The 22,889-nt window shown below is 42.6% G+C and overlaps 1 protein-coding gene across 3 annotated transcripts in view; it reads right to left on the minus strand.

The window, feature by feature from the left end:
- Window positions 1-22,889, minus strand: part of PRDM10 (PR/SET domain 10) — a 64,303-nt gene that overhangs the window by 3,462 nt on the left and 37,952 nt on the right. For 2 of the 3 annotated variants that reach the window (XM_044439565.1, XM_044439567.1), the window contains 10 exons: window positions 22,206-22,430; window positions 11,102-11,449; window positions 9,343-9,498; window positions 8,040-8,219; window positions 6,700-6,810; window positions 4,889-5,089; window positions 3,879-4,025; window positions 2,750-2,920; window positions 1,060-1,200; window positions 79-238 (listed from right to left, as the gene is read on the minus strand). In XM_044439565.1, the coding sequence (XP_044295500.1) occupies window positions 79-238; window positions 1,060-1,200; window positions 2,750-2,920; window positions 3,879-4,025; window positions 4,889-5,089; window positions 6,700-6,810; window positions 8,040-8,219; window positions 9,343-9,498; window positions 11,102-11,449; window positions 22,206-22,430 (1,840 nt within the window). The remainder of the gene's footprint in view (window positions 1-78; window positions 239-1,059; window positions 1,201-2,749; window positions 2,921-3,878; window positions 4,026-4,888; window positions 5,090-6,699; window positions 6,811-8,039; window positions 8,220-9,342; window positions 9,499-11,101; window positions 11,450-22,205; window positions 22,431-22,889) is intronic. The other variant, XR_006415618.1, reaches the window with a different exon arrangement.

Raw genomic sequence — 22,889 nt, forward strand, 5'->3', positions numbered from 1 at the left:
TTAGGGCTTCAGTGTCTACAAGAAAGTTATATGAAATACAGCATCTGCTAATTTTCTCTGAACGTAGGTGATATGTACAATAGCTACGGAATGAGTTCCATGTGCTGGGGAGATACGTTTGCTGGACTGAGGAGCCTTGCTGTGGCTGACTTTGTGATGAGGAAGTTGTCTGCATTTGGGAAGGACTGAGTTCCTGCTGAGATGGTTGGGATGAAGGACTTAAAGGCTGACTTCCCACCTAGAAAAAGACAAGAGAAAGGCAGTTATAGCACGTGGCTTCTAGGAACAATGCTCCCACCCCCACCACACAGTCTCTCTCTCTCTCTGTGTCTCTTGTCTCCCCGTTAACAACAACATAATGCAAGACATCATTCATTTAAAGCAATTTCCCCCACTCTTCAGCCAAAGGGAACGGCTTACATATAATAAATAAGACAGCCCCCAGCCTGGAGCTTTACAATCAAAAAGATATGAAATGAAAAAGGGGCCGGGTGAGAGAAGGGGAAAAATGATGCCAGGCCTGGGAGACTGCTGCTGACAAATGCGCTTACCATGATTATCTGCTAATATGAGAGAACACTAGCAATCCTTTCAAGTAAACTGGGTTACCTTAAGGAGCGCCAACACCCAACTATGCCTACCTGGCCTTTGAGTCCTATGCAGGTGGCCTTCCTGTGTAAGCCATTCCCTAGGGAAGTGCGGGGAGGGGGCTGCTAGGAAGAGGGCCTTTTCTGCAGCTGCAATGCGACACTCCAAGTTATTTCCCTGGAAGCTTTAGGGACAATATCATCTGCTGGCTTGGGTTGTGTGTGTTCCTCTGCACAGTGCATATACAAGGGTTCTTCAAAAAGTGTCTGCACTTTTAAAAACTATTTATTAAGAATTTAAAAAAAAAATCACATCACTTTTCTACATAGTCACCTTCCTTGGTGATGCATTTTCCCGGCGTTGAACCAACTTTTCAATGCCATCAACAAAAAATATATAGCATATATTTATAAAATATAAAAGCGCAGAAACTTGAAGACCCCTTGTAGGTATATGGAATGCACGTGCTACCTGGGAGGACGACTGGGCTGCAGAGGCTGGTTCTGTGACCTGGATGTGTTGCACTTGGATGGCATGCTGGGTGTATGTCTGAGGGTCATGCAGCTGTCCGACGTCCACCGTGGAATGCTGGGTTTGATGAGGAGAGGTGGCCTGGGGGAAAACGAAACGAAACTGTTGAAGCAGCTCTGTCATGTGAACCTGATGCGGTGTGGCCGCGTTTATTTCAGCACTCCCATGGATCCTTGAGTATTTGCAGAAGCGTGGTTCCTTCTATGTAATGCTTCCTCATTATGTTGGATATCTCATAAGAACCAAATAAACATTTGCCCAGCAGGACCTAATGTCCATCTAATCCAGCATTCTGTTTTACAAAATGATCAGCCAGATTGAAAGGGACCGTGACTAAAATGTAAAGCACATGTTTGCACACAGTCCCTGGCATCTCTTGTTCAATGGATCTAAGCAAAGCTGGTGATGTGACTGTCAACTCTAGTACCTTGGATCGTGTTTCTGTTCCATCCTTCTTCAGTCTGATACCCTCCATAGGGGCTGAATTACAACTCCCATTATTCTAAACCATCATGTGCAATGATGATGCTGAAAACCATGGGAGTTGTACTTACATGTATCCAGAGGGTACCAGGTTGGGGGAGTTTATTCTAGGTATTAGAAGAAAATGAATCTCAAGTAATAATGAGACATATTTGGAGTACTGGGGAAAGTCAGTGTATCTAAAACAACATATCAAACAGACCCTCCACTTAAGCCAAACAAGAAACTTACTAGTGGCTGAAAGAATTCTCAATTTGTTTGAAAACTTAAAAAATTATACATATAATGTAATAGATTAATAAAATGCAATGTAATAAAAGAATATTTTACATTCATATTTAGTTTATTAAATGTTGCTGTCTTTCATGGCGTAAGTGAAAGACTCACAACAGGTTAAATATATGATTATTTTACATTTTTACAGCTCTCATTAACCTTGTAAGGCAATTTCGTCTCCAGCCCCTGAAAATATTGTTTTTCTTTGGGTCCTCTTTCCAATTCTATCCCTCCTAAGCAGAAACTAGGTCCTAATTTAAGATCCTGATGCACCGTATCAAATGCACAAGGCCAAAACTGATATGATCTAACTGATCTGATATGTATCCGGTGGTTTTTTTTGTCATAGAATGCACTGGAACGGAGTTCCAGCACCATTTTTGACAGATTTTCCAAATTTTAAAAGTAACTGTTGAAAAGTTAATGTTTGGTCCACGTGGATCTGAATCGCCCTGTTGAGCGTAGCAGGTCGGCAGCAAAATCATTAAAACGGTGCATGCGGGCTGCTTGTGTGTCGAGTCCGATGCATGTGTACTTCGTCTGCACTGGTTGTGATGGCACCGCTCATCTTGTGGCACTGCTCAGCTTGTGACTGGTTGTGTGGTCGCACGCTGAGTGCTTTCTGCAGGTGGCGACCATTATGTTTCATTACACAACTGATGTGTGGGTGTGTGTACAGTGATTGACCATGTATGAAAGGTAAATAATTTCATGAGTTCCGGCACCCTTTTTCTTACAAAAAAAGCACTGTATGTATCCCACCCATTTCCCCCTAACATTTCAATAGAAAGACAGACAGATGTTCAGAAGACGGCCTCGGGTTCAAGTTCACAGGGTAGGAAACACGAAGGGGAACCAGAAGGGAACTCACCTGGGCCACCTGCACAACCTGCAACTGTATGTGTTGAGGCTGCTGCAAGCCAGCTGTGGACTGTGACACAGGGATGTACTGGATTCGCTGAAATTCACCCTGCGGGGTTCGGTAGTCAGTGGTCAGTGTCTGTGACAGCTCTGTCATTGCTTGGGTCAGCAAATCTGTGGTCTGAATAAAGGAAGGACAGGCAAAGGCATGGGTAAAATTACACACGTGCGGATAAATGCTTGAATTGTCTGCATTTCATTGCACTGGAGTCTCACTCTAAACCTCTGAAATGAATCAACGGACACGGAGCATGGACACAAAAAGTTGAAAGGTACCAGGTACCCCTTTCCTCTTTGCCAAAGGTGAGACTATCGAGCCAGCACTCTATCCAGCTACCCAGATGGCAGCGTGCCACCAGCACTGCAGACAGGGGCCTACCAAGCAGTGAGCTCCACATGACTCATTCAACATACCCATGCCGTGTTCTGCAGGGCAAAGCTTTGCGGGTACCTGTCCACAAAGAAGCACTTTCCATATGAATCTGTCTGCTGAGAAACTCCCTGTGAATCAGCTTAGCCGTAGTAGCTTATGCGCTGATGAAGCCCCCATGTGTTTACACAGAGCCAGCTTTAGGTTTCAGCCAACAGAACCCCTTCCCCAGTGAGTCTGCCTCGTCACCAGCTGCCATTGCTCCCCATATGCTTTCTCATCACTTGCCACCACTTGTTTTCTTGATAGGTGAACCGCCAAGGAGCAAACAGGCAGTGCCATCAACTGTTCCTCATTCTCAGCACCTCCATTGTCTGAGCTGGAGCCAGAACCGGAGCACGTGAGCAAGTAGGTTGCAGTGGTGAAGAGCAGAAGCGTGCCCAGTGAGCTCTTATCACCCTGCTCTTATCACCAGGAGTCTGACTCTGAAGTAATCACAGAACCCTTTATGTCCAACCTGAGGAAACGTGATTTATTCTAGCTGTGCTTAGTTAAAGCAAACCAAGATATTAAATGTGAGCCTGATATAGCAACAAAACTTCTTTTTTCCCCCTGAACTAGGCCATAAGACTTTTCTGGCCTTCTTCCAATAGTTCTCTGACAGAACTATTGTTTTAGGTAATTTGAGTATACACTTTTGAGTTCTTACCACAACTGTCTCCCCAGAAGTACTGTCGGCAGTTAAAACTGCAGGAGTGGCACTAATCACAGCTGTTGTCAATGGCACATGTATTGTGTTAGTTGGGATCTGAGCAAACTCGGGGTGCTTCTTGCGAATATGCTGCACCATCTTGGTCTGCAGAGGGGTGGAAAGAAGAAAGTTACCAAATGGCTGGAATAGCAGCTTTCACTAGAGGCATTAATCATTCAGGCTAACAGAAAGACTTCATTTCCCCCAAATGCTGTGCTCACTGGGCTCCTCAATGTGCAGCTTTCTGGTTGGCAACATGAAACCACCAACAAGCAGCGTATTGTGTGGTCTGCCTGGGTGCTAAATTTTTGCCTTTTGGTTTTAGTGGCAGATTGGATCCTGCGGAAGTGTTTGAGATTTCTTTTGCAAGATTTCAACTCTAGCACACTTCTAAAGCCACTTCCAACCCTATAGCAACTGTGATTTTTAAAAATGTCAAAATGTATGCCAACTTTGAATATAAAAGGTATGCATAGAAACTCTCTTACATGGCTGTTCCTCAGCTATGAAGCTACCCACAACCCATTGTTCCATATATGAACATACACAACTGTGTCGTGTTGTCAGATCATGGATCTATTCAGCCCACTGTTGCCTGCTTTTATTGAAAGCAACTCGCCATGGTCTTCTTTACGCCTGCTGCTATTTTAGATCATGGAAGCTGCCTCAACACAGTGTTGAACTATTGGATCATCTAGCTCAGTGAGAACTCCTCCAATTGTCAGCCCCATTCCAGGGTTTTAGACAGGGTTCTTGTCCAGCCTTTCCCAGCGATGCCAGGGGCTGAACCAGCAATGCTCTGCAGGCAAATCACATGCTCTGTCAGTGAGATGCAGCCTGATACTGAGATCAGTCACTCAAGCTGTAGGCTCCAAGGGTCACAGGCTTTGGAGATACATCTCCTGGAACACTGCAATATATTTAATAAGATCAAATAAGGGAAATTCCACGAGAACCATCCACTGTACCTTACTGCTATACTGCTTGGAACAGTGAGGGCAGCAAACCGGTGGAGTTGCAATTGTTCCTGTCAGCTGGGTGTGAGTACTGAGCATAGGATCTGGCTCTCCTGGGCCTGCTGGACGTAGCTTTCGGATACTCGGAGGAAGCTCAGCACCTGGGTGGTTTTTCAGTATGTGCGCTTTGCGTTTGCTGGCGCTCTTGTAAACCTGTGGGAGTAAGACCTGGGCCATGAAAAATCACCATTGACCTCTTCACTGAAAATATCGACCCATATGCAAGCCTTTGTCATAACAAACATCCTTAGTTTGCCCTACATTTAAGTGACATCTCCATACTACATACACAGGGGTATGTTAAACGTGCTAGGGAGGTACAAAGAAGCTAGCACTTACCTAAGCTTTTTGTCTGGTATTCCGTATCAGTGCACAAAATCTCACGCTTGTGAACACAGCACAGTTACACACTAGTTCTTATGCCTTCCATAAGAATGCAGTGAAAGGCCACCATTTCACCATGCTAAATTTTGAATACTAGGTCCCTCATCCTTGATTGAGTCTAAATCTCAAACGGAAGTGGACCACGACACAGGGTTTAATGTCAATCCCCCTCCAATTCCAGATCACCACCTTCCTGCCCAGTGGAGAAAACAAGGCTGAGGGTATGGCCTTGTTCATGCTGATATGCTGAGACAGCCCCATGGTGCTCATGGTGACCACAAAGTCCTGAGCTGCTCTGAAGAGAGTAGCCCCGGCATGGACCTTGAGGTCCTCAACACCAAGTCCGAGACCCCTCCAGCAGCTCAGGTAGGGAGTCTGTTGTGCAGCAGGGACTGTCTTGATTGCCCAGCACCAAGTACAAGCACTCAGGACCTGTGGACAGAGAGCCTCGGGAGAGAGCTCATAGTCTTACAGACTATGGCTACCCTATGTGCTGTTTGCGTAAATAAAATTCTGTGGGGAAGTACTGAAGAAAGCAGGACTTTTATACAAACAGGAGTAGCTAGTATCTCCATGGATAAATAAAATTTATAGGATCCTTGATGTGTATTTAGGAAATACTGTGCTAAGTAAATAAGGTGGTCAGCTCTCTCAGTCTCCCTGGTGGTGGATGCCTGCCTTACAGTATGGCAGCTTTAATTTGGATGGACTTTAGTAACACAGGCATTGGATGTTAAATTGTAGATGATATTCAAGGCCTGCAGATTCCAAGTGGAAAACCAAAGGAGACAATGGCCAGTTTGCACAATCAAACATGCCACTGTTACTTAGATAAGTCCCCTGACATTTGCCAGGTGTCGTTTCCCTAATTTCCTGCCTGGGTGCAAGAAATCACTTTATTAGTAAGGCATCATCCTGTTACCACGTCATCCAAATGCAGGTGGAACAGCTTGTTTGAGGGGAAATAACCCTCAAATTACTCAAGGTCTTATTTAAGCCACAGTGGCTTGTTTTTATTGTGCAAAGATGGGCAATAGCAGAGTTTGTTGAAAAAAAGATAGTTCTGTATCATCTCAAAGTACAAGACATAAGGCCTCCCCTCCCAATTTGTGAAGCAATTTCAAACCTCATCTCAGGAAAGTGCTATTTGAGTTCCTAGAAGCAGAAAACAGGTTTTCAGCTCAGATGTAGAGTTCTCTTTTTAGAAGAGCTTTTCATTTAATTTCTTATACTGGCAGGGCCATTTTTGGTCCTCTCAACAAATAAAAAATGAATTTCAAAGGAGGGAAGCATCCTTACAAGATCTGTTAGACATTCATACATGGAGACAAAATTTGATTCCATGCACACTCCGGGGAATAGTTAGGTTCATTTCATACCTTATCACAGTACTGACAGAAATAATCTCTGTTAGGCTTGATAATGGGCAGTGTGAGCTCTGGCACCTCTTCGATTTTCATGTCTGGATGTCTCTTTGATAAATGATTCACCTGAGATCAAAAAGCAGACCATATTAAAAAGGAAGTATTACAGAAAAAAGCTAAGCAGCTGCCTCATAGTGCTGCAAGGCATCCAGCGTTCAGAGCCAGTGAAATAGTGGGTGCCAAGCGGCTAGGCCAGGGAACTCTGGTTAAGATCACGAGCCAGCATGAACCTCATGGATGGACGTTGGGGTGAATCCCTCTTACTCTGACCGGTGGTCATGTGGGGTAAAACATCTTCCACAGAAACTTTCCAATGCTGTATTTCTGCAGAAATTTCTTCATAACATATATATGTGCATTTATCTATAATTGCCTGGACTGTTACACTGCAATCAATCATGTTAGACAGATTCAATATAGGATATAAGCTTCTATAGGTTATTCTTCTAAGGCAAGCATTGACAAACCCCAGTGCTCAGTTGCCCATGGCAGAAGTACAAAATAAAGCATGACAATCCTTCCCGTGCTGAGTCCAGTTTGCTCCAGACCAATTTACACGTGATGTATTTGCCCTCTGCTACTAACATTCTTCGAAACAAACTGAAAGTGTTTGTGACTCTTTGTTCCCCTTTCTTCCAAGAAGTGTTCTTTTTCTCCTCTTGCACTCAAGAAGTGTTTGCATAAGATTTGTTAGTTCTCTACTGCTTGTTGTTGCTTTGTGCTAAGTCAAAATGCCAAAACACAAGATGATTAGTTTGTGGCATCAGTATAATAACACAAAAGGAAGAAAAACAGCTGATAAAGGTAAACATTGTGAGTAGGAGTATGCTTGACATTGTAACAAAAATAGAGACTCATTTGACAATGTGTAGAAACTGGCCTGAAAAAATACAAGACACATATAGAAGTTACTACAAAAAGCGGTGCAACTCATTAGTTACATTTTTGGTAAATTTTATAATTCTGCTTTTTCTGGAAAATCCACACCATTGCCTCACAGTGTTGTTGTGAATAAACAATGGGTGTAGAACTTTGTACCCCATCCTTAATCTTTTCAGAAGAAGCGTAATAACAGTGTCATAAATAAATAAAATCTGGGCCAAGCAACACACACCCATTCAGAGCCATCTGCTGCTTTCATGCCCCTTCAGTCCTTGCTCTAAATAAGCATGCATGTCTTACCTGAAACCTTAAACTAACAGAGAAGTAACCTTGCACAGTGAAATACATTTCTAATTGGCAACAGTTGATTAGTTGAAACCTCATGGTTGGGGCTGTAGTATCTACAAACTAACCAGCATGCCTCGTCTCCGGAAACCCATCATGCACAGGCGACATTTGAACATGAAGCTCTCGTAATCCGTAGAGGCAATCCGGGGCTTGAATGTTTTGGAGCGACTAATTCGGTCTGCTTTCTTTGCTTCTCTTTCTGGATTATGCATTCTTTGCATGTGCTCCCGGAGTTTGTCTTTTCTCTGAGAAGTGGGGAAGAGATAAAAATGACCATATGGGCAAAATACTGATGCTTCTTGTTACAAATGTTACACAATACCATGTATAGAATTTATAGAAAATGAAGTACAGAAGGTGCAAAATTGGCACCTGAGGAAGTATACTCTAGGAAAAACGCAGAAAAAGCAAACTTAGTTAGCTCAGTTGCTGGGTGACAGATGTAATGAATTGATTTGCACTGCTCACAGAAATGTTAATAAAAGATTCTTTAGCACCACCAATAAAAATATGACAACCCGGTACGATGCCATTTTGATTGATATTTTTCCTAAGCATTAGATATACAGGTGAATATTAAGAAGTGTACGTCGCAATTCTGCTTCTTTTTAAAAATAATTCTATCAATGTAGAATTTCTTAAGTAAAAACAAAGAAATTTAAATTCAGTATTCATAGCAAATGCTCATATTTTAGTTCACTCCAAGTGAATCTAATGTCATACTGGAGGTATACTCCCAGATTGTACAAAATCATTCACTTGATCACTGAGTCATCCATGTCTATCAGGCAAGGAAGCTTTACAAAATTTCCTCTCCACCTCTTTGGACTGGGCAGCAAAGGAATAGCATCAGCATGTGTGAACTAATGGTTCAGAAAGAATGTGTGTGACTAGCAATGCTTGTGGATTTGTTTGCAAAACTGAACTAATTTCATGGCAGAAATTGTAGCAGAACAAGAGAAATACGTTTTGGACTTCTGACTTGAATTGGTAACAAAGGAAGACTCACTAGTTTGCAATACATTTCAAATAGGCCTTTCCATAGTGAATCAGTTGCTCACTGCTTTCAAAGTAAAGCACATTCCAAAGTAAAGCACATGCATTTTATAGCATGTTTGTGTCCATGCGTGCTATAAAATGCATACAGGTGGACTGGCATGTGTCATATTCAATATGACCTATGCGAGGCCAGATTGCTTCTGTTTCCAAGAAGCTGGCCCTGACAATTTTATTTATTCATTCGTTTAGAACATTTCTATGCCGCCCCATTCGCAAAAAGCCTCGGGGCGGCTTACAAAATAAAACTCAACAATGAGGGAGAAAGACCTCCCTGCATTACTACTTCTACCAGTCTGTTGCCTGCACCACCTTAAACTGCTTGCCACACGTGGAGCACAGGAAGTCCTTGCGGTCTGAGTGCCGCAGCATGTGGAGTCGCAACTTGTCAGGACGGCAGAAAGCCTTGTCGCATTCTGTACACTGGTAAATCTTTTCTGAATGGAAACTCCGTACATGTTTCTTCACCTGGCACAGAAGATCAAAAGAAAAGAAAATAATCGGAAGATCATTCGCAGAGTTATGGATCAATGGGTAATTCCAGTTAATAACAACAGTGGGAGACACTCTTGCTGTTATTGTGGACACTTCTGACTTTGGACAGAACCTGTCTCCAGGCAATACTATATAAGAAAACCTCAAACCATTCAAGGAAGCATGATTAAGATGAAACAATCCTTTGAAACTTCATTATAAACCAGGGCCATTTCTGTATACTGGTTAGTGATTTTAAGTGCTTTGTTGTAATAATCATTATATGCCATTGTGTGTGTGTGTGTGTGTGTGTGTGTGTGTGTGTGTGTGTGTGTGAGGGAGAGAGAGAGAGAGAGAGAGTCCAGCCTCTCAGGCAGCTACAGAGTAGCCCAGGAAAGAATCCCCCTTGTTTCATCAAATACAACAGGATGTCTGCTTAAAAAATCATATAAAACTTGAAAATCTGAGTCCTGGAGATAAAGCAGATTCCTCATGGAATCCTAATTTTTTTCAGCACTAATAGATATTTGTAACTATTTTGTAACTATCTAACTTTTCAATGCAAGCAATTAGGAATTTGGAAGGTAATAGCAACTTCACATATAAACTATGCTCAGATGTGCACAGAACATCACATAAAATGGCATCTTTAGAATTCAGAAACAGAAACTATTCCACAGCACAGAGCATTACTGCTTCATAATATGCTAAGTTTGGTCTCCATTAAATTCTGAAGACCTTTTCACTTATGCAGTTTATTTTGTAGGGGAAGTCCTCCTAGTCTGTGTGGGATGTGCCAGTGTTTTCCACAGAAACTATGTAGCACATGAAGGATTAATAGCATGCAAATATCTGGGAACTATCTGGATGTATTTAGCCATATCTCCCAAGGTAGCATTACATACTAGGCATGTTACAAAAGGTGTGCATACATCTATGTTGAATTATTTAAAAAATTCATTGATATCCTTCCCACCCTTCTTCCAATAAGCTCAGGGCAGACAGAGTGTTTGATAATTTTCAAATGAAATACTTTTAATTAACTAATTTAAAGATAGAATTAATTAGTTTAAAAGTTTATTATTTATTTATAAAATTTGTACACCGTCCATTATTTCCGTCTCTGGATGGCTTACAACGTTAATCAGAATAAAATTAATTAAATCTGGTTGAAAATCCAATAAAATACAAACAATAAAATCCAATTAATACATATTAAAATATTGATCGAATAAAAAGGCCTTGACTTGGCGCCGCAAAACATATAATGACAACGCCAGGCGGAGCTCTCTAGGGAGCACATTCCATGGTCGGGGCGCCACCGCAGAGCTGTGGTTGTTAGACAGTTTATAATTAATAAATCAAACTGTCCAAACCTTGATGTGATAACAAAACAAACTCTCTGACTAGACTTCATGAATGAAGGGATACCCTGTCTATCCAAAACAGAAGTGATCGTATTTTAAACAAAGCATTGCAAGACTTTGCAGCTTGCTGGCCTTGGCCTTTGTGCAGATTCTCATTATGTGGAAATAAACAGCACAGGGAAGCTGCTAAGCACAAAGTGGGCAGTGTTTTTGAGCCACTTTTTACTCACCTGGATAAAATCTGGAAAGCGCTTTTTACAGGTAGGGCAAGTGAAACAACCATCATGAACATGGATTGCCACATGATCTTTCAGCAGATCTAAGCGGTCAAAGGACTCGGGACAGAAAATGCAAGAGTAGGTCTTCTGGTCCAAGTGAAACTTCATGTGACTCTCCAGGGCACTGCTATTAATGAAGCCTTTGTTGCAGATGTCACAGGTCAGCGGACAATTTCCTTCCCGCCCGTGGAACCGTAAGTGCTGATCCAACTTATCCTTATCACGGAATGCCTTCCCACAGTGCAAGCATTTGAAGGGACGGAATGACTTTCGGATAAACAAGTGCTGAAGAGCTGCATTCTGAAACGATACACCAAAGAAAGGATAAGTTATTTTGCTGAGATACTGAGAAGTTAAATTTCCACAATGTAATGGGTAGGTTAGTGCTGAAAGGCTGCGATCTGAAAAGATGCACCAAAAAAAGAAATGAAGAAGTTACATTTCCACCGGTATCATAGGCAGGCACAGAACCAATCTATAATAAGCACACTGAAAGGGAAAGAAAATGATGGATTTGCCTAAGGGCAAAGCACCGAGTCAGTGGCAGAGCCAGGAAGCCACATTTGTCCTTTTGACTCTCATCTTGATCCAGAATTTGCTGCAGATGCAGTAGCTCTGTATGCAGTCATGATGTTTTCTTGCACACAATGCTGCCCTGTTCATTTAATCAGATGAAGCCATTCTGCCTGTAAATACTTTGGTAATCACAGATGGAAACCTTTCACTGATCTTTCTGTGTACACGCAGGACGGCATAGGGAATGTCATCCAGAGGGATCTCAAACAGGGATTCATCATGTGCACCAGCCAGCTATCTTGATCAGCTGTACTTTACCCAACAGGTGGGCTAGGAAGTGTCATTCTTTTGCTCCTTTCCGCTGTGGAATGCCTTCTCCTTGCTCTTTGGCCACTTTTGCCTTGCCTTGTTCTAAAGACAGCAGGAACTGGCTTTGAAACTGAGGTTCTTGACTAGTATCACTTTCTGTGAAAGCAAGGTTTAACCCTGTAAACTGTCCCGGGCACTGAATACTTCCCACCTCACCCTGTCCTTCTCAAACTAGGTGACAGAGCATCACCTTCATGTTGTGTATTCTCCTCTGCATCCAACCTCACCAGCAGTGAGTAATGTGAAGGAAGGTCAGAGAAACACCTGATCTGACAACAGCATGGAGCCATAAGAAGCTTCTTTATACCTGATCAGACTCTTTGTCCGTTCAGCCTTGCACTGCTTGTTCTCACTGGTAGCAGCTTTCCAGGATCTCACATAGAATTCTGCTACCTGGTCCTTATTAACTGAAGAAGACACTGATCCTGAGACCTACATGCAAAGCATGTTCTGTACCAGCAAGCTACAGTTTCTGCTCTAGTATCTCCATAGGTACATTCATGGGAAGAAGAGAAATTCTACTTCATATGGGATTGCCCAACAGATTCTGTTGAGAAGAATCCGGAAATTCATTTTCTTGCTAGCAAATGGAAACAATATTTAGCTAGTTGCAAAGTTTTATGCAACTCCAGCTAAGATTTAACAAACGATCCTTTTGGGAATGTAATGTATCCCTCTCTCAGATTATTCAAAATCCAAGGCATTAAATCAGTAGAGTCCTAGAGATGAAGCTCATAAGGCACTGACTTGAATATTCTGGGATGGTTTCTGTGTTCCCATGTTTGTACAGCTAAGATGGACTGGAGGAAAACTGATTCAGTTTGCATTCTGTTAATTAGAGACATATTTAAACCCAGTTTCTTTCTAATATGACTCATGATCTAGAGATAGAAAATGAAATGTAATAATGATATATTTCAGGGTAAAGCATTAAGGACAACTATTAATACAGAATAAAGTATGAATGACAACCACAGCATTCATTATTCAACCCTGAAAACGTATGTATATCTAAAATATTGCCAAAGAGAAAATTGCTTTCAGCAGTAGGTAAATTCAGAATGATTGACTGCCATTAATATGTGAGATAAAAACTCATTCCAGTATGTCACAATGCAATAGTTCCTACTGAATTTTTACTTAGGTTTTTCCTTACTCAGAGGCATTTCTTCCTCTACATTCTCTTAACATATAATTGTAAATACACACCATACAGATCTGTATGCCAATCTGGAACACCTATTCTTTATTTTTGCATATTAAGGAAAATATCACTCTGTCAGGTCTGGAATCACAACTATAAAGGCAATGAGTTACATTTTAGACAAGGGACAGGCTCAGTCTGGAACCAATACCTTCAAGGACTATTTTCCCATTTTGCATCAAAGTCACTAGGATATAGACTAGATCATCTAACAAGTGGGATGAAAATGCAATAAGCAGTATTCCTGATTAAGGCTTTATGATTAATAAGCATGCAGTAGGGGGTGGGGTACATGTGAAATCTCTTTGTTTTCTGGTCATATATAAGGGTCAGATTTTTAACTATGCCTCCTCCAGTAAAGACAGGTATAACATTACGATAAAATGGTCATAATATAGTCTTCCCAATTACTTTGATTATTTAGTGGGGTAAAGGCCCCAGATGTTTGCTATGTGGCCGATGAAAAAAACACACTATCCACTGGGGGAAAAAATAAAACCAGTTTTTAAACCACAGGACAATACTGTGTGGCACTAGAATGTAACTTGGCAAGTTAGTTTTCATTTAAGATGTACCTATACACATGTCAGTCCTACAGAAACATTTCAGAAGCATTTCAAAACCGAAGGAAAAACTGCCGGACATGAGAAATGGGGAAGGGAAACAGATGTGTCACTGATGGCACATGTACTAATCAGTAGGTACCGACCAGAGTTGTAACACAATTAGCATTGGTTTAGCTTTAAAAGAGAAAGGATTGGCTTCAACCTGAAGAACTGTTTTGCTGATTCAGAGTTCATCCTGAATTCAGAGAGGGGAAAGGATTTTTAGAGGGCAGCAAGGATCCTATTGAATTATTTCTACCATTCTTCAAACATTACGTGTACCTTGACACTTAGTATCCATTTTCTCTGCATAACAATGGTGCTACAATATTCAACAAACGCTTCCTAGGTCCTTCTGTGTTAACACACTTCAATAGGCATTTCTTCATCTCTGCTTTAGTTGCAGTATGAAAAGTTCACAGCTGCCTTTGCAGTCCTGCTTCCAAATGTCCTATGTGCTTCAGTAATTAAAGAGGAATTGTGAAGTTGGCGGGTAGTTGGCGTAGGAGTCATTTCTACAATTTTGTATACAAGATCTCCAGTTGCAATCTGCAGCTAAAGATTGAAAAGCCAGCAGGACTTTGTACCCCCCTACAGAGTAGGAGAAAGCACTACAGAAAATTTTCACTCCCAGGCTGCAATTGCTCTTCTATTATTAACCATTGTCTGTTTTCCACTCTGCTTCTCAAACATTAAATATTAATTCCAATCCATACTAAAAAAAATAAAGTAAAAATCCCAAGGCTAGCCAGTGGGTCCAATTTATTCAACCATGCTAAATCATTAGTATGCGTGGCATAAATCAGGCAGTGGGCAGCCTCCTTATGGAAGCATTTTAACTTTCCCAAGTTAAAGTTGCAAGCAGCTACTATAAAGGAAGGCTTTAGACCAGGAGATAGGAACGTCTTTTATCCTGAGGGACAAATTCCATTTCAGAAAAATTCCTGGGGTGAAAAGCCAGGTGGTGGGCCGGACCGAAGACAAAGTGGATGGGGCCGGTTAAAAGGAATGGGATCAAATACTGATTAAAAATTCAAATCAGGCTATTCTAGCATACAGCTATCCCTGCCAGTAAATAAGCCTTAAGAGATGCATTTCACCCCTTAAGAAAAGGAGAAAGAAAAACCTCCAAACAGGTGGGGGTTAACGGGACAGGGCATGTTCATCAGAGAAGCCGCAGATGGGCAAGCACGGCCAAGATTTGGCCTCTCAGTCCTGAGGTTCCTCACCCCTGCTTCAGAAACTCTGTTCAGAATTGCAAAGTGCCTATTAAATGCGTGGAGCTTTTGGACTTACAAGCACCTGCCTGGGTCTCTTGTTCAGGTGACACGGCCCTGCTTGTAAAGAAGGCACAGAAGAGTACATTCCTCTTAATAATACATAATTTCAAGTAGGCAGGCAGGCAGGCAGGCCAAATTGCTAAGTGAATGAGTGGGTGGCGACAGTGGAACCTCTGCCTCACTTGATGCGGCAAGAGATACTGGGGTGGGCACACCTATATGCACCCATTGCTAGGAAGCAGGATCAGCAAGATGCAGTTGCATTCGCACCCCACTCGTGAATTTGTGCAGACAACTTGGTTGGTCACGGTGCGAACAGGATGCTGGATTAAATGGGCCCTTGGGCTGATCCAGCATGGCTCTTTTTATCTTTCCATGAGATCTGCCACATCCCATGACCCCGGCTGCTATCTGGGAATGATACGATGACTCTCTACAGCTTTCTGGATGTCAAAGAAGCCAATAGCTCTCTTTAGCCAATATGATGGTGTATAAATGCTGATAACTAATGAAAGACGTCTTATGCCCTAAGCACACATAAAGTAGAGGCCTTTGAATCCAGGGATGAGGGTTCAAGTTTTAGTTCTGCTCTGTGGAGGACCCACAATGGTTGCAGTTGAAGGCCCACTGGCACATGTAGGACCCTCGTTTTGGGCTCAGTGCATCCCATATGACTTCATGGTCAGAGGACCATCTAGAGTGGCATTCAATCCACTTCAACCCACAGGGTTGCAGTCTGGAGGGGAACTTAGAAGCTCTCTGGACAAACAAGTTCTATTTGCATGCAAAATCATATATGACAACTTCCGATAGACCCGACGTTCCCCAAGCACTTGCTTGCACAGAAAAATATTGCATCTGTCAGTCACAGTGATATCCAATAGATACCAAGAACACCAGCATAATTTTTACGGCCACTGTGAACACAGGAATCGCTGTTGGCCTTAGCTATGATTGCCTGGTTAACATGCTGATTTTTTCCCCCTGGAAACCCATATTCAGGACAGGCAACAAAGCTCTTGTGCAGCCACAATTTATTATGTGATCCAGTCCTGGTTGTCTTTAGGCAAGTCACTACCTCTCCTCCGCATATCTCGTATCTGCAAAAAGGAATAATAACTGACCACAAAGACTTGCTGAGAGGGTGAATAATATACAGCATATAACCATTCAGCAAGTTAAAACTGACATAAAACCTTTTTGGAAAAAAACCCCTTCAACTCATATTTGCCTGAGAAAGCTAAGACCTGGAGTCTAAGAACCAAGTGAACATTCAGAAATAAGTCCGTGCTTTAGGGACTATTTCATTTCAGACTCGGAGTGCTCAAACTTCCCTGAATGCATCCCCATATTCAGCAGGAGGAACCATTAGTCCTGTACATCCAGGGGAAGGGGGAGAAACAAAAGCAAACCTACCTGCAGCTCCAACTGAGCAGCCAGCATTGGGAGGAGAAAGAAGGTATTTGTTACGAAACAGACTGTAGAATAAAATCCTTGTTTTCTGCAATGCCCTGCTTCTTGAAGGAACTATCAGGCTTGATGTCTGATATTTCAGCACTGAGAAGCTTGTTTGTCCAACAGAAGGAGCAGGTACTTTTTCTCGCATAGGCCGGTCTACGGCTCTCCAGAGCAAAAGCATTTTAAAGAACCTTATGTGGCATTGCTTTTTTCCTCTGCAACTACTTTGTCTCTATGTATTTTCAGCTTTCTGAGCATGACCAGACTACCCACACTTTTATGTCTGAGCTTCTTGCATCCATGTCCAAGCCTCTTGTTCATTCCTTCTTGTGAGCAGGATAACAAAACAGGAAGCCATAATTTAAAACTGGCTTTTGAATCCTGGCTTATTTGGAAGCCATTATCTGTATTGCCAGGTACATGCAACAGGAAGCTTTGGTTAGCTGAAGCTTCCTGCTTTATTCTCCCATACACACAAAACAAGGAATGAAGCAGAAACAAAGGAGCTACAAGATGCTCAAAGCTCACACACATCCTTGGCTTACTAAGACTACATTTAGTCATGGAAATAGGGCTACTCCCGTGTGGTGTAGTGATTGAGAGTGCGAGATTGGAACTCAAGAGATCTCAGTTCTAGTCCCCACTCAGCCATGGAGGTAACTGGGTGACTTTGGGCCAGTCACAGTCTCTCAGCCCAGCCTAGTTCACAAGGCTGCTGTTGTGTGGATATTTTCAAGACAGAGAGAATTATGTAAACATCCTTGAAAAGAAGAAAAGTGGGACATAAATATAATAAATAACTACCACAGGGAACTAGCTACAATGGATTATCATGTCATCTGAACCTAGACTTCTTCCTGCAGAGTGGCTTATTTTTCAGGAGCATTCATCCTACAATCCATGGCATATCCAAGGGTTTCTTGGAACCCTGGAGAGCAATGTTATCATGGAATATGGGGGACTGCTGGTAAACCTCTTGGCTAGAGCAGTAAACTCCCTGCTACACTTCACTGCAACCCTAACCTGGTGCCACCACCAATGCCCAAGCAGCTCTTATTTATTTATTTATTTATTTATTTATTTATTTATTTATTTATTTATTTATAAATAGCATTTTTATGCCACCCCCATCGCAACAAAGCCTCAGGACGGCTCACAGCAAAAACAAAATACATAAATATAACAATTAAACAGTAAAAATATCAAAACCCGGTGCAGCTCGGCTTAAAAGATTTAAAATCCTATAAATATGAATAAATTAACAATCAAAATGAGTTTTAAATAAAAAGGTCTTAGCCTGGCACTGAAAAACAAATAACGACGGTGCCAGGTGGACCTCTCTGGGGAGCGCATTCCATAGATGGGGTGCCACCGCAGAGAAGGCCCTCCTCCAGGTACTCACCCTCCTAATATCCTTCATGGAGGGTTCCCGGAGAAGGGCATCTGTAGCTGATCTCAAGGGGCAGGAGGGCATATATGGATGCAAGCGTTCCTTTAGATACCCAGGTCCCAAGCCGTTGAGGGCTTTATAGGTCATAACCAACACCTTGAATTGGGCCCAGACTTCAATCGGGAGCCAGTGAAGCTGACGGAGAACTGGGGTTATATGAGAACAATGCCCAGTCCCCATCAGCAGCCTGGCAGCTCTATTCTGCACCAGCTGAAGTATCCGGACCATCTTCAAGGGTAGCCCCACGTAGAGCACGTTACAGAAATCTAATTGGGAAGTTACCAATGCGTGTGTCACTGTCACCAGGCAGTCGTTCTCCAGGAAGGGACGCAGCTGATGTATCAGCCGAAGCTGAAGGAAGGCGCTCCTCGCCACTGCCGTCACCTGGGCTTCTTAAGACAGCTCAGGGTCGAGGAGCACTCCTAAGCTGCGAACCCTGTCCCTCAGAGGGAGTGCAACCCCATTTAGAACAAGGCCCAAGTCCCCCATCCCGCGGCCCGAACCACCCACCAACAGGACCTCCGTCTTGTCTGGATTTTGCTGGATTGACCCTCATCCAGCCCATTACCTCGACCAGGCACCGGTTCAGCACAGCCACTGCCTCACCTGGATTGGTAGAAAATGAGAGGTAGAGCTGGGTATCATCAGCGTACTGATGATTCCACAGCCCACACCTCCTGATGACCTCTCCCAGCGGTTTCATGTAGATGTTGAACAGCAAGGGGGACAAAATGGACCCCTGCGGAATTCCATGGTATAACTGCCATGGCGCAGAACCATAGTCCCCCAGCACCACCTTCTGAAATCGCCCATTGAGATAGGAGCGGAACCACTGCCACCAACTCCCAATCCTGCTAGCCTATCCAGAAGGATACCATGGTCAATGGTATCGAAAGCCGCTGAGAGGTCCAGGAGAACTAACAGGGACGCACTCCCCGTCTCTCTCCCTGCACAGGTCATCATACAGGGCGACCAAGGCAGATTCAGTGCTGTACCTGGGTCTGAAGCCGGACTGAAATGGGTCCAGATAATCAGTTTCATCCAAGAGTGCTTGGAGTTGTCCCGCCACCACCCGCTCTAGCACCTTGCCCAGGAACAGGATGTTGGCTGCCGGTCTATAATTGGCGGCCACCTCTGGATCCAGGGATGCCTTCTTTAGGGCTGGCCGGACTACCACCTCCTTTAAAGGGGCAGGTACCCGACCGTCTCTTAAAGAGGTGTTGACCACCTCCAGGATCCAGGACAGTTGGTGGGAAGAAAGAAATGCAAGCAGCTCAGGCCAAACAATAGTGATCTTCAAGCAAAACCTTCTTAGCAAGTGACTCTAGTCACTACACTCAAATCAGCTACTTTCCACTTCCTCATGGCCTGGGAATCCACCTGACTACCTCAGAATCTGCCAGATTACTTTGTAGCTACTGGTGCATGGACCTCTTAGGTGTGTTCTATCCCATCTTGCCTGTTTACCTAGAATGATTCCCTAGTTTTGCAACTGATTACCCTCTTTCATCATTGCCACCTTAACTCACCTTAACATGTCCAAGGTCAGATCCTGCAAAGGCCCAAACTTCACAATCCCTAACACTAACCAACTTAACAAAAACAACCCTGATTCAGAGAACTATTTCAGTGAGATTTTAGACTTTTATTCCACTCTGAACATGAGATCCTTCTAATGCCACATCACAAACTGCTTTGGAAATGCCTCTTAGCTTCAAAGACACTTTGTCATGTGGCATGTGGAAACTCCTTTGAGCACATGAAACTCGTTGTATGGTCTTTTAAATTTATCATAAACTACGTCCAGGATCCAGCCAGGAGGGAATGAGGTACGCTATATCAAAACCGCCTCTAAAAAAGGAATAAGCTTAAAGAGGCAAAAGAAACTTCTTTAACACTACAGAAGATGGAAATCACATTCAACAAACCTTAATAATGTTGCAGTACTGAAATGTCAAATACGTACATGGCAGTAGCGAAGAAATAGCTTTAGTGAAGTCCAGCAAAATGATCTCCACAGCTTGATGCACATAAAATATCACTTGTTTTGAATATTCACTCTTCTCACAAGATATAGTCTATTGAGTGACTATATCCAACGTATTTCAAGTTCAAGTCAGATGAAACATTTAAAATAAGTTCATGTCTTACCTGATTCTGCTGTGCTTTCATATAAGGCAGTGAGACAAAATGGATGATCTATTTTTCAAAGTGTCATATGTGAAAAAATTACTGAAAACAATATTTGATAGGTATTGCTACCTCTGAATTTGGGAAGGTGAAAATCCTCCAGCCCATGAGAACTGGTGCATGTTTCATTTGTGGTTTGTCACCATGTTTGTAGAGTACCTTCTATAACAGCAATTAATTCATACTGATATAATTAATTTAAATCTTGCTCAATCTCCTGGCAGCAACAGGCTTTGTAAAAAAAAAAAAAAAAAGTCATCTTGTACTACAAATGAATGTAGGCTTGACCTGTTTGCAGCTGTTTCTTTTTGAAATCTAACACACAGAAAGGAGCACGAGGAAAAAAAAATAGGATATTAAGCTACATAAACTGATCTCCCAACTGAATGGCTTGGAGGATTACTTGTCTGAATAATTTCCCTCTTACACTTGATAGAAGAGCAACATGCAGCTGCCAAAAAGTACAGGTTCAAAGTGTTTGCTCTTGGTATGCAGAATTCTCAACACTGCCTTTAATCTCACAGAGAAGAAGAGTGGGCTGCAGCCTTGAGAAAGAATTTTTATCATTAAAAATAATCTTTGCTGAAGAATAAAAATGGATAAGAGCCAAGGTCATGGTAACTCTTTGGCAACATCTTCTAACACCAAGAGATCTGTGACATACATGCAGATGGTGTTGCAAATGGGCCATTAGTCTACACCATCTCGTCTGGCTGTTCGAAATACTCCATCCCCTGCCAGCCTGGATGGACTGGGTTTGCAGGAAAGACACATCCAGCATCATGAATCTCATCAACTCCAATTGGTGCCCAGTTTTCCCTGGCATTGCAAGAGGCACCAAACAATGTGCATGATTTGTCTTTTCACAGCAGTGGGATAAGCTCAGACAGAATGCCAGGCAGGATGTTTGAAGACTGACACCAATTTCAGGTAAAAGGTCAGCAGTAACTAGCAGGCAAACCAAGCTTCCACAAAGTAGCAACAGTCTTTTTCTGCAGCGTCTGTCTTTGTACAAGCAATGAGAGGCACTCAGCCTGAAATGTTGGATGTAGCAAATTGGAAACTGACACCAATTCCAGATAAAAGGTCAGCAGTAACTAACAGTCCGATCAAGATTCTACTAGAAAAAGACGTGTGAACAAGACTCAGGAGTCTGGGGTATATTTTACACTGCACCATCCTTCCTCAGTTTGACACGAAAGAAACTCTAATCATACATCCCACATAAGATGAACGTATTAAGTAAATGCATATGTTTTATTTCTCAAAGGTTCTTTACAGGATACAGATTTTTATATAATTGGGAATATTCTGGCAAGGTGAAATAGGAAGAATAATGAAATGGATGGGGAGAAAAGGGACTGAGCTTAGGGCAAGCAAAGAAGATGGGCATGGGCTGACCCCCACTGACTGACTGCAAGAAGGTTGATGGGAAAAAAGTGGAAAAAATTACAAAGTGAAATCTGAGGTCCTTGGGGTGTATTCTTACACATGGTTAGATTCCAAAAAGGTCCCACAGTTCCCAGCATTCCCTAGCCAGTACCAGGAATGGTAAGACTTTTTCTCTCTTACTAGGCGTAGGATTTTACCCTTAAGGTATCAGTTTTAAATAAAATGCCACAGTCTACACTTACGACTTCAAAATAGGCTACCAACACTTTTAATTGCACTGCTCCTAAGAGGCCAGCCTGATATTTCAGGAAAAAATGAAACTAAACAAAGCAGGAGCAAAGTTTTTTGAGACCATGGAAATAAAACTGTGGGCAAATTTTGCCTGCATATTTCCTTAAGTTCTGCATATTTCAGTAATGCTATTCCTTACCCCTTTCCCTTCAGCCAAGTGGATCATTTTAGCAATACGTAGATGAATCAAAAATCAAAAGCGCAGGAAAAGGTACTCAAAATGATGGCAACCCTAAATGCCAATCAACAGACAAGGGGGGAATACAGACAGCTCCAGCCAGCAGCTGAGTTCTCCACTTACTCGGATGCGCTTCGCTCGCCGCATGTCATCAGCTGTCATCAGGCTCTGGGTAGCCACCACAGTTGGTTCGTGTGGCTGGAGCTGCAACGGGTGACTCTCAGGCTGCTGTTCCAATGCTGACGGAGCCTCTGGTGGCACTGGTGTCTGTTCCTGTTGGTCCAAGCCATTCAGTGTGGTTTGCCCAGTCTCATCAAACTGCCCCTTGCTGGAGAAATGCAGCAAGTCCTGAAATTGCAAATGAAAGGGGCAGAGGTTGAATGCTTCCAGTTTAGTGTCTCCATTTTCTCACTAAGATGTTCTAAAACTTCTTGTAATTTATTGGATTTTTTTTCTAAAAGTATACCACCCTGATTTTTTTGACTAAAGATGTACTTTAGAAATATTTTAACTAAATAAATAAAAAGTGCCCTGAATGTTGGATTAGATTGTTAAGATTTGGTTAAAAACTTGGTTCCTATTACCTGTATTGCTAGGGCCACTACTCAGAGTGCATAGGTACAACAATACAAGCTTGGATACTAAGGCCCACAGATAAGAATCTTCCTCATTCTGGGGAATCAGGTGATCCTAGAACATCTGTTACATCCTAGTAGGTGAAATAACTTCAAAGGTTGCTGTCCATGTTCAGCAAGGGCAACTTATTGATAAAAGAGTTTGACCTAGCCAGCAGTACTCTCCAGCTGT

The sequence above is a fragment of the Varanus komodoensis genome, unplaced genomic scaffold (assembly GCF_004798865.1).
Source record: "Varanus komodoensis strain SLA01 unplaced genomic scaffold, ASM479886v1 scaffold35, whole genome shotgun sequence".
NCBI classification, from domain to species: domain Eukaryota; kingdom Metazoa; phylum Chordata; class Lepidosauria; order Squamata; family Varanidae; genus Varanus; species Varanus komodoensis.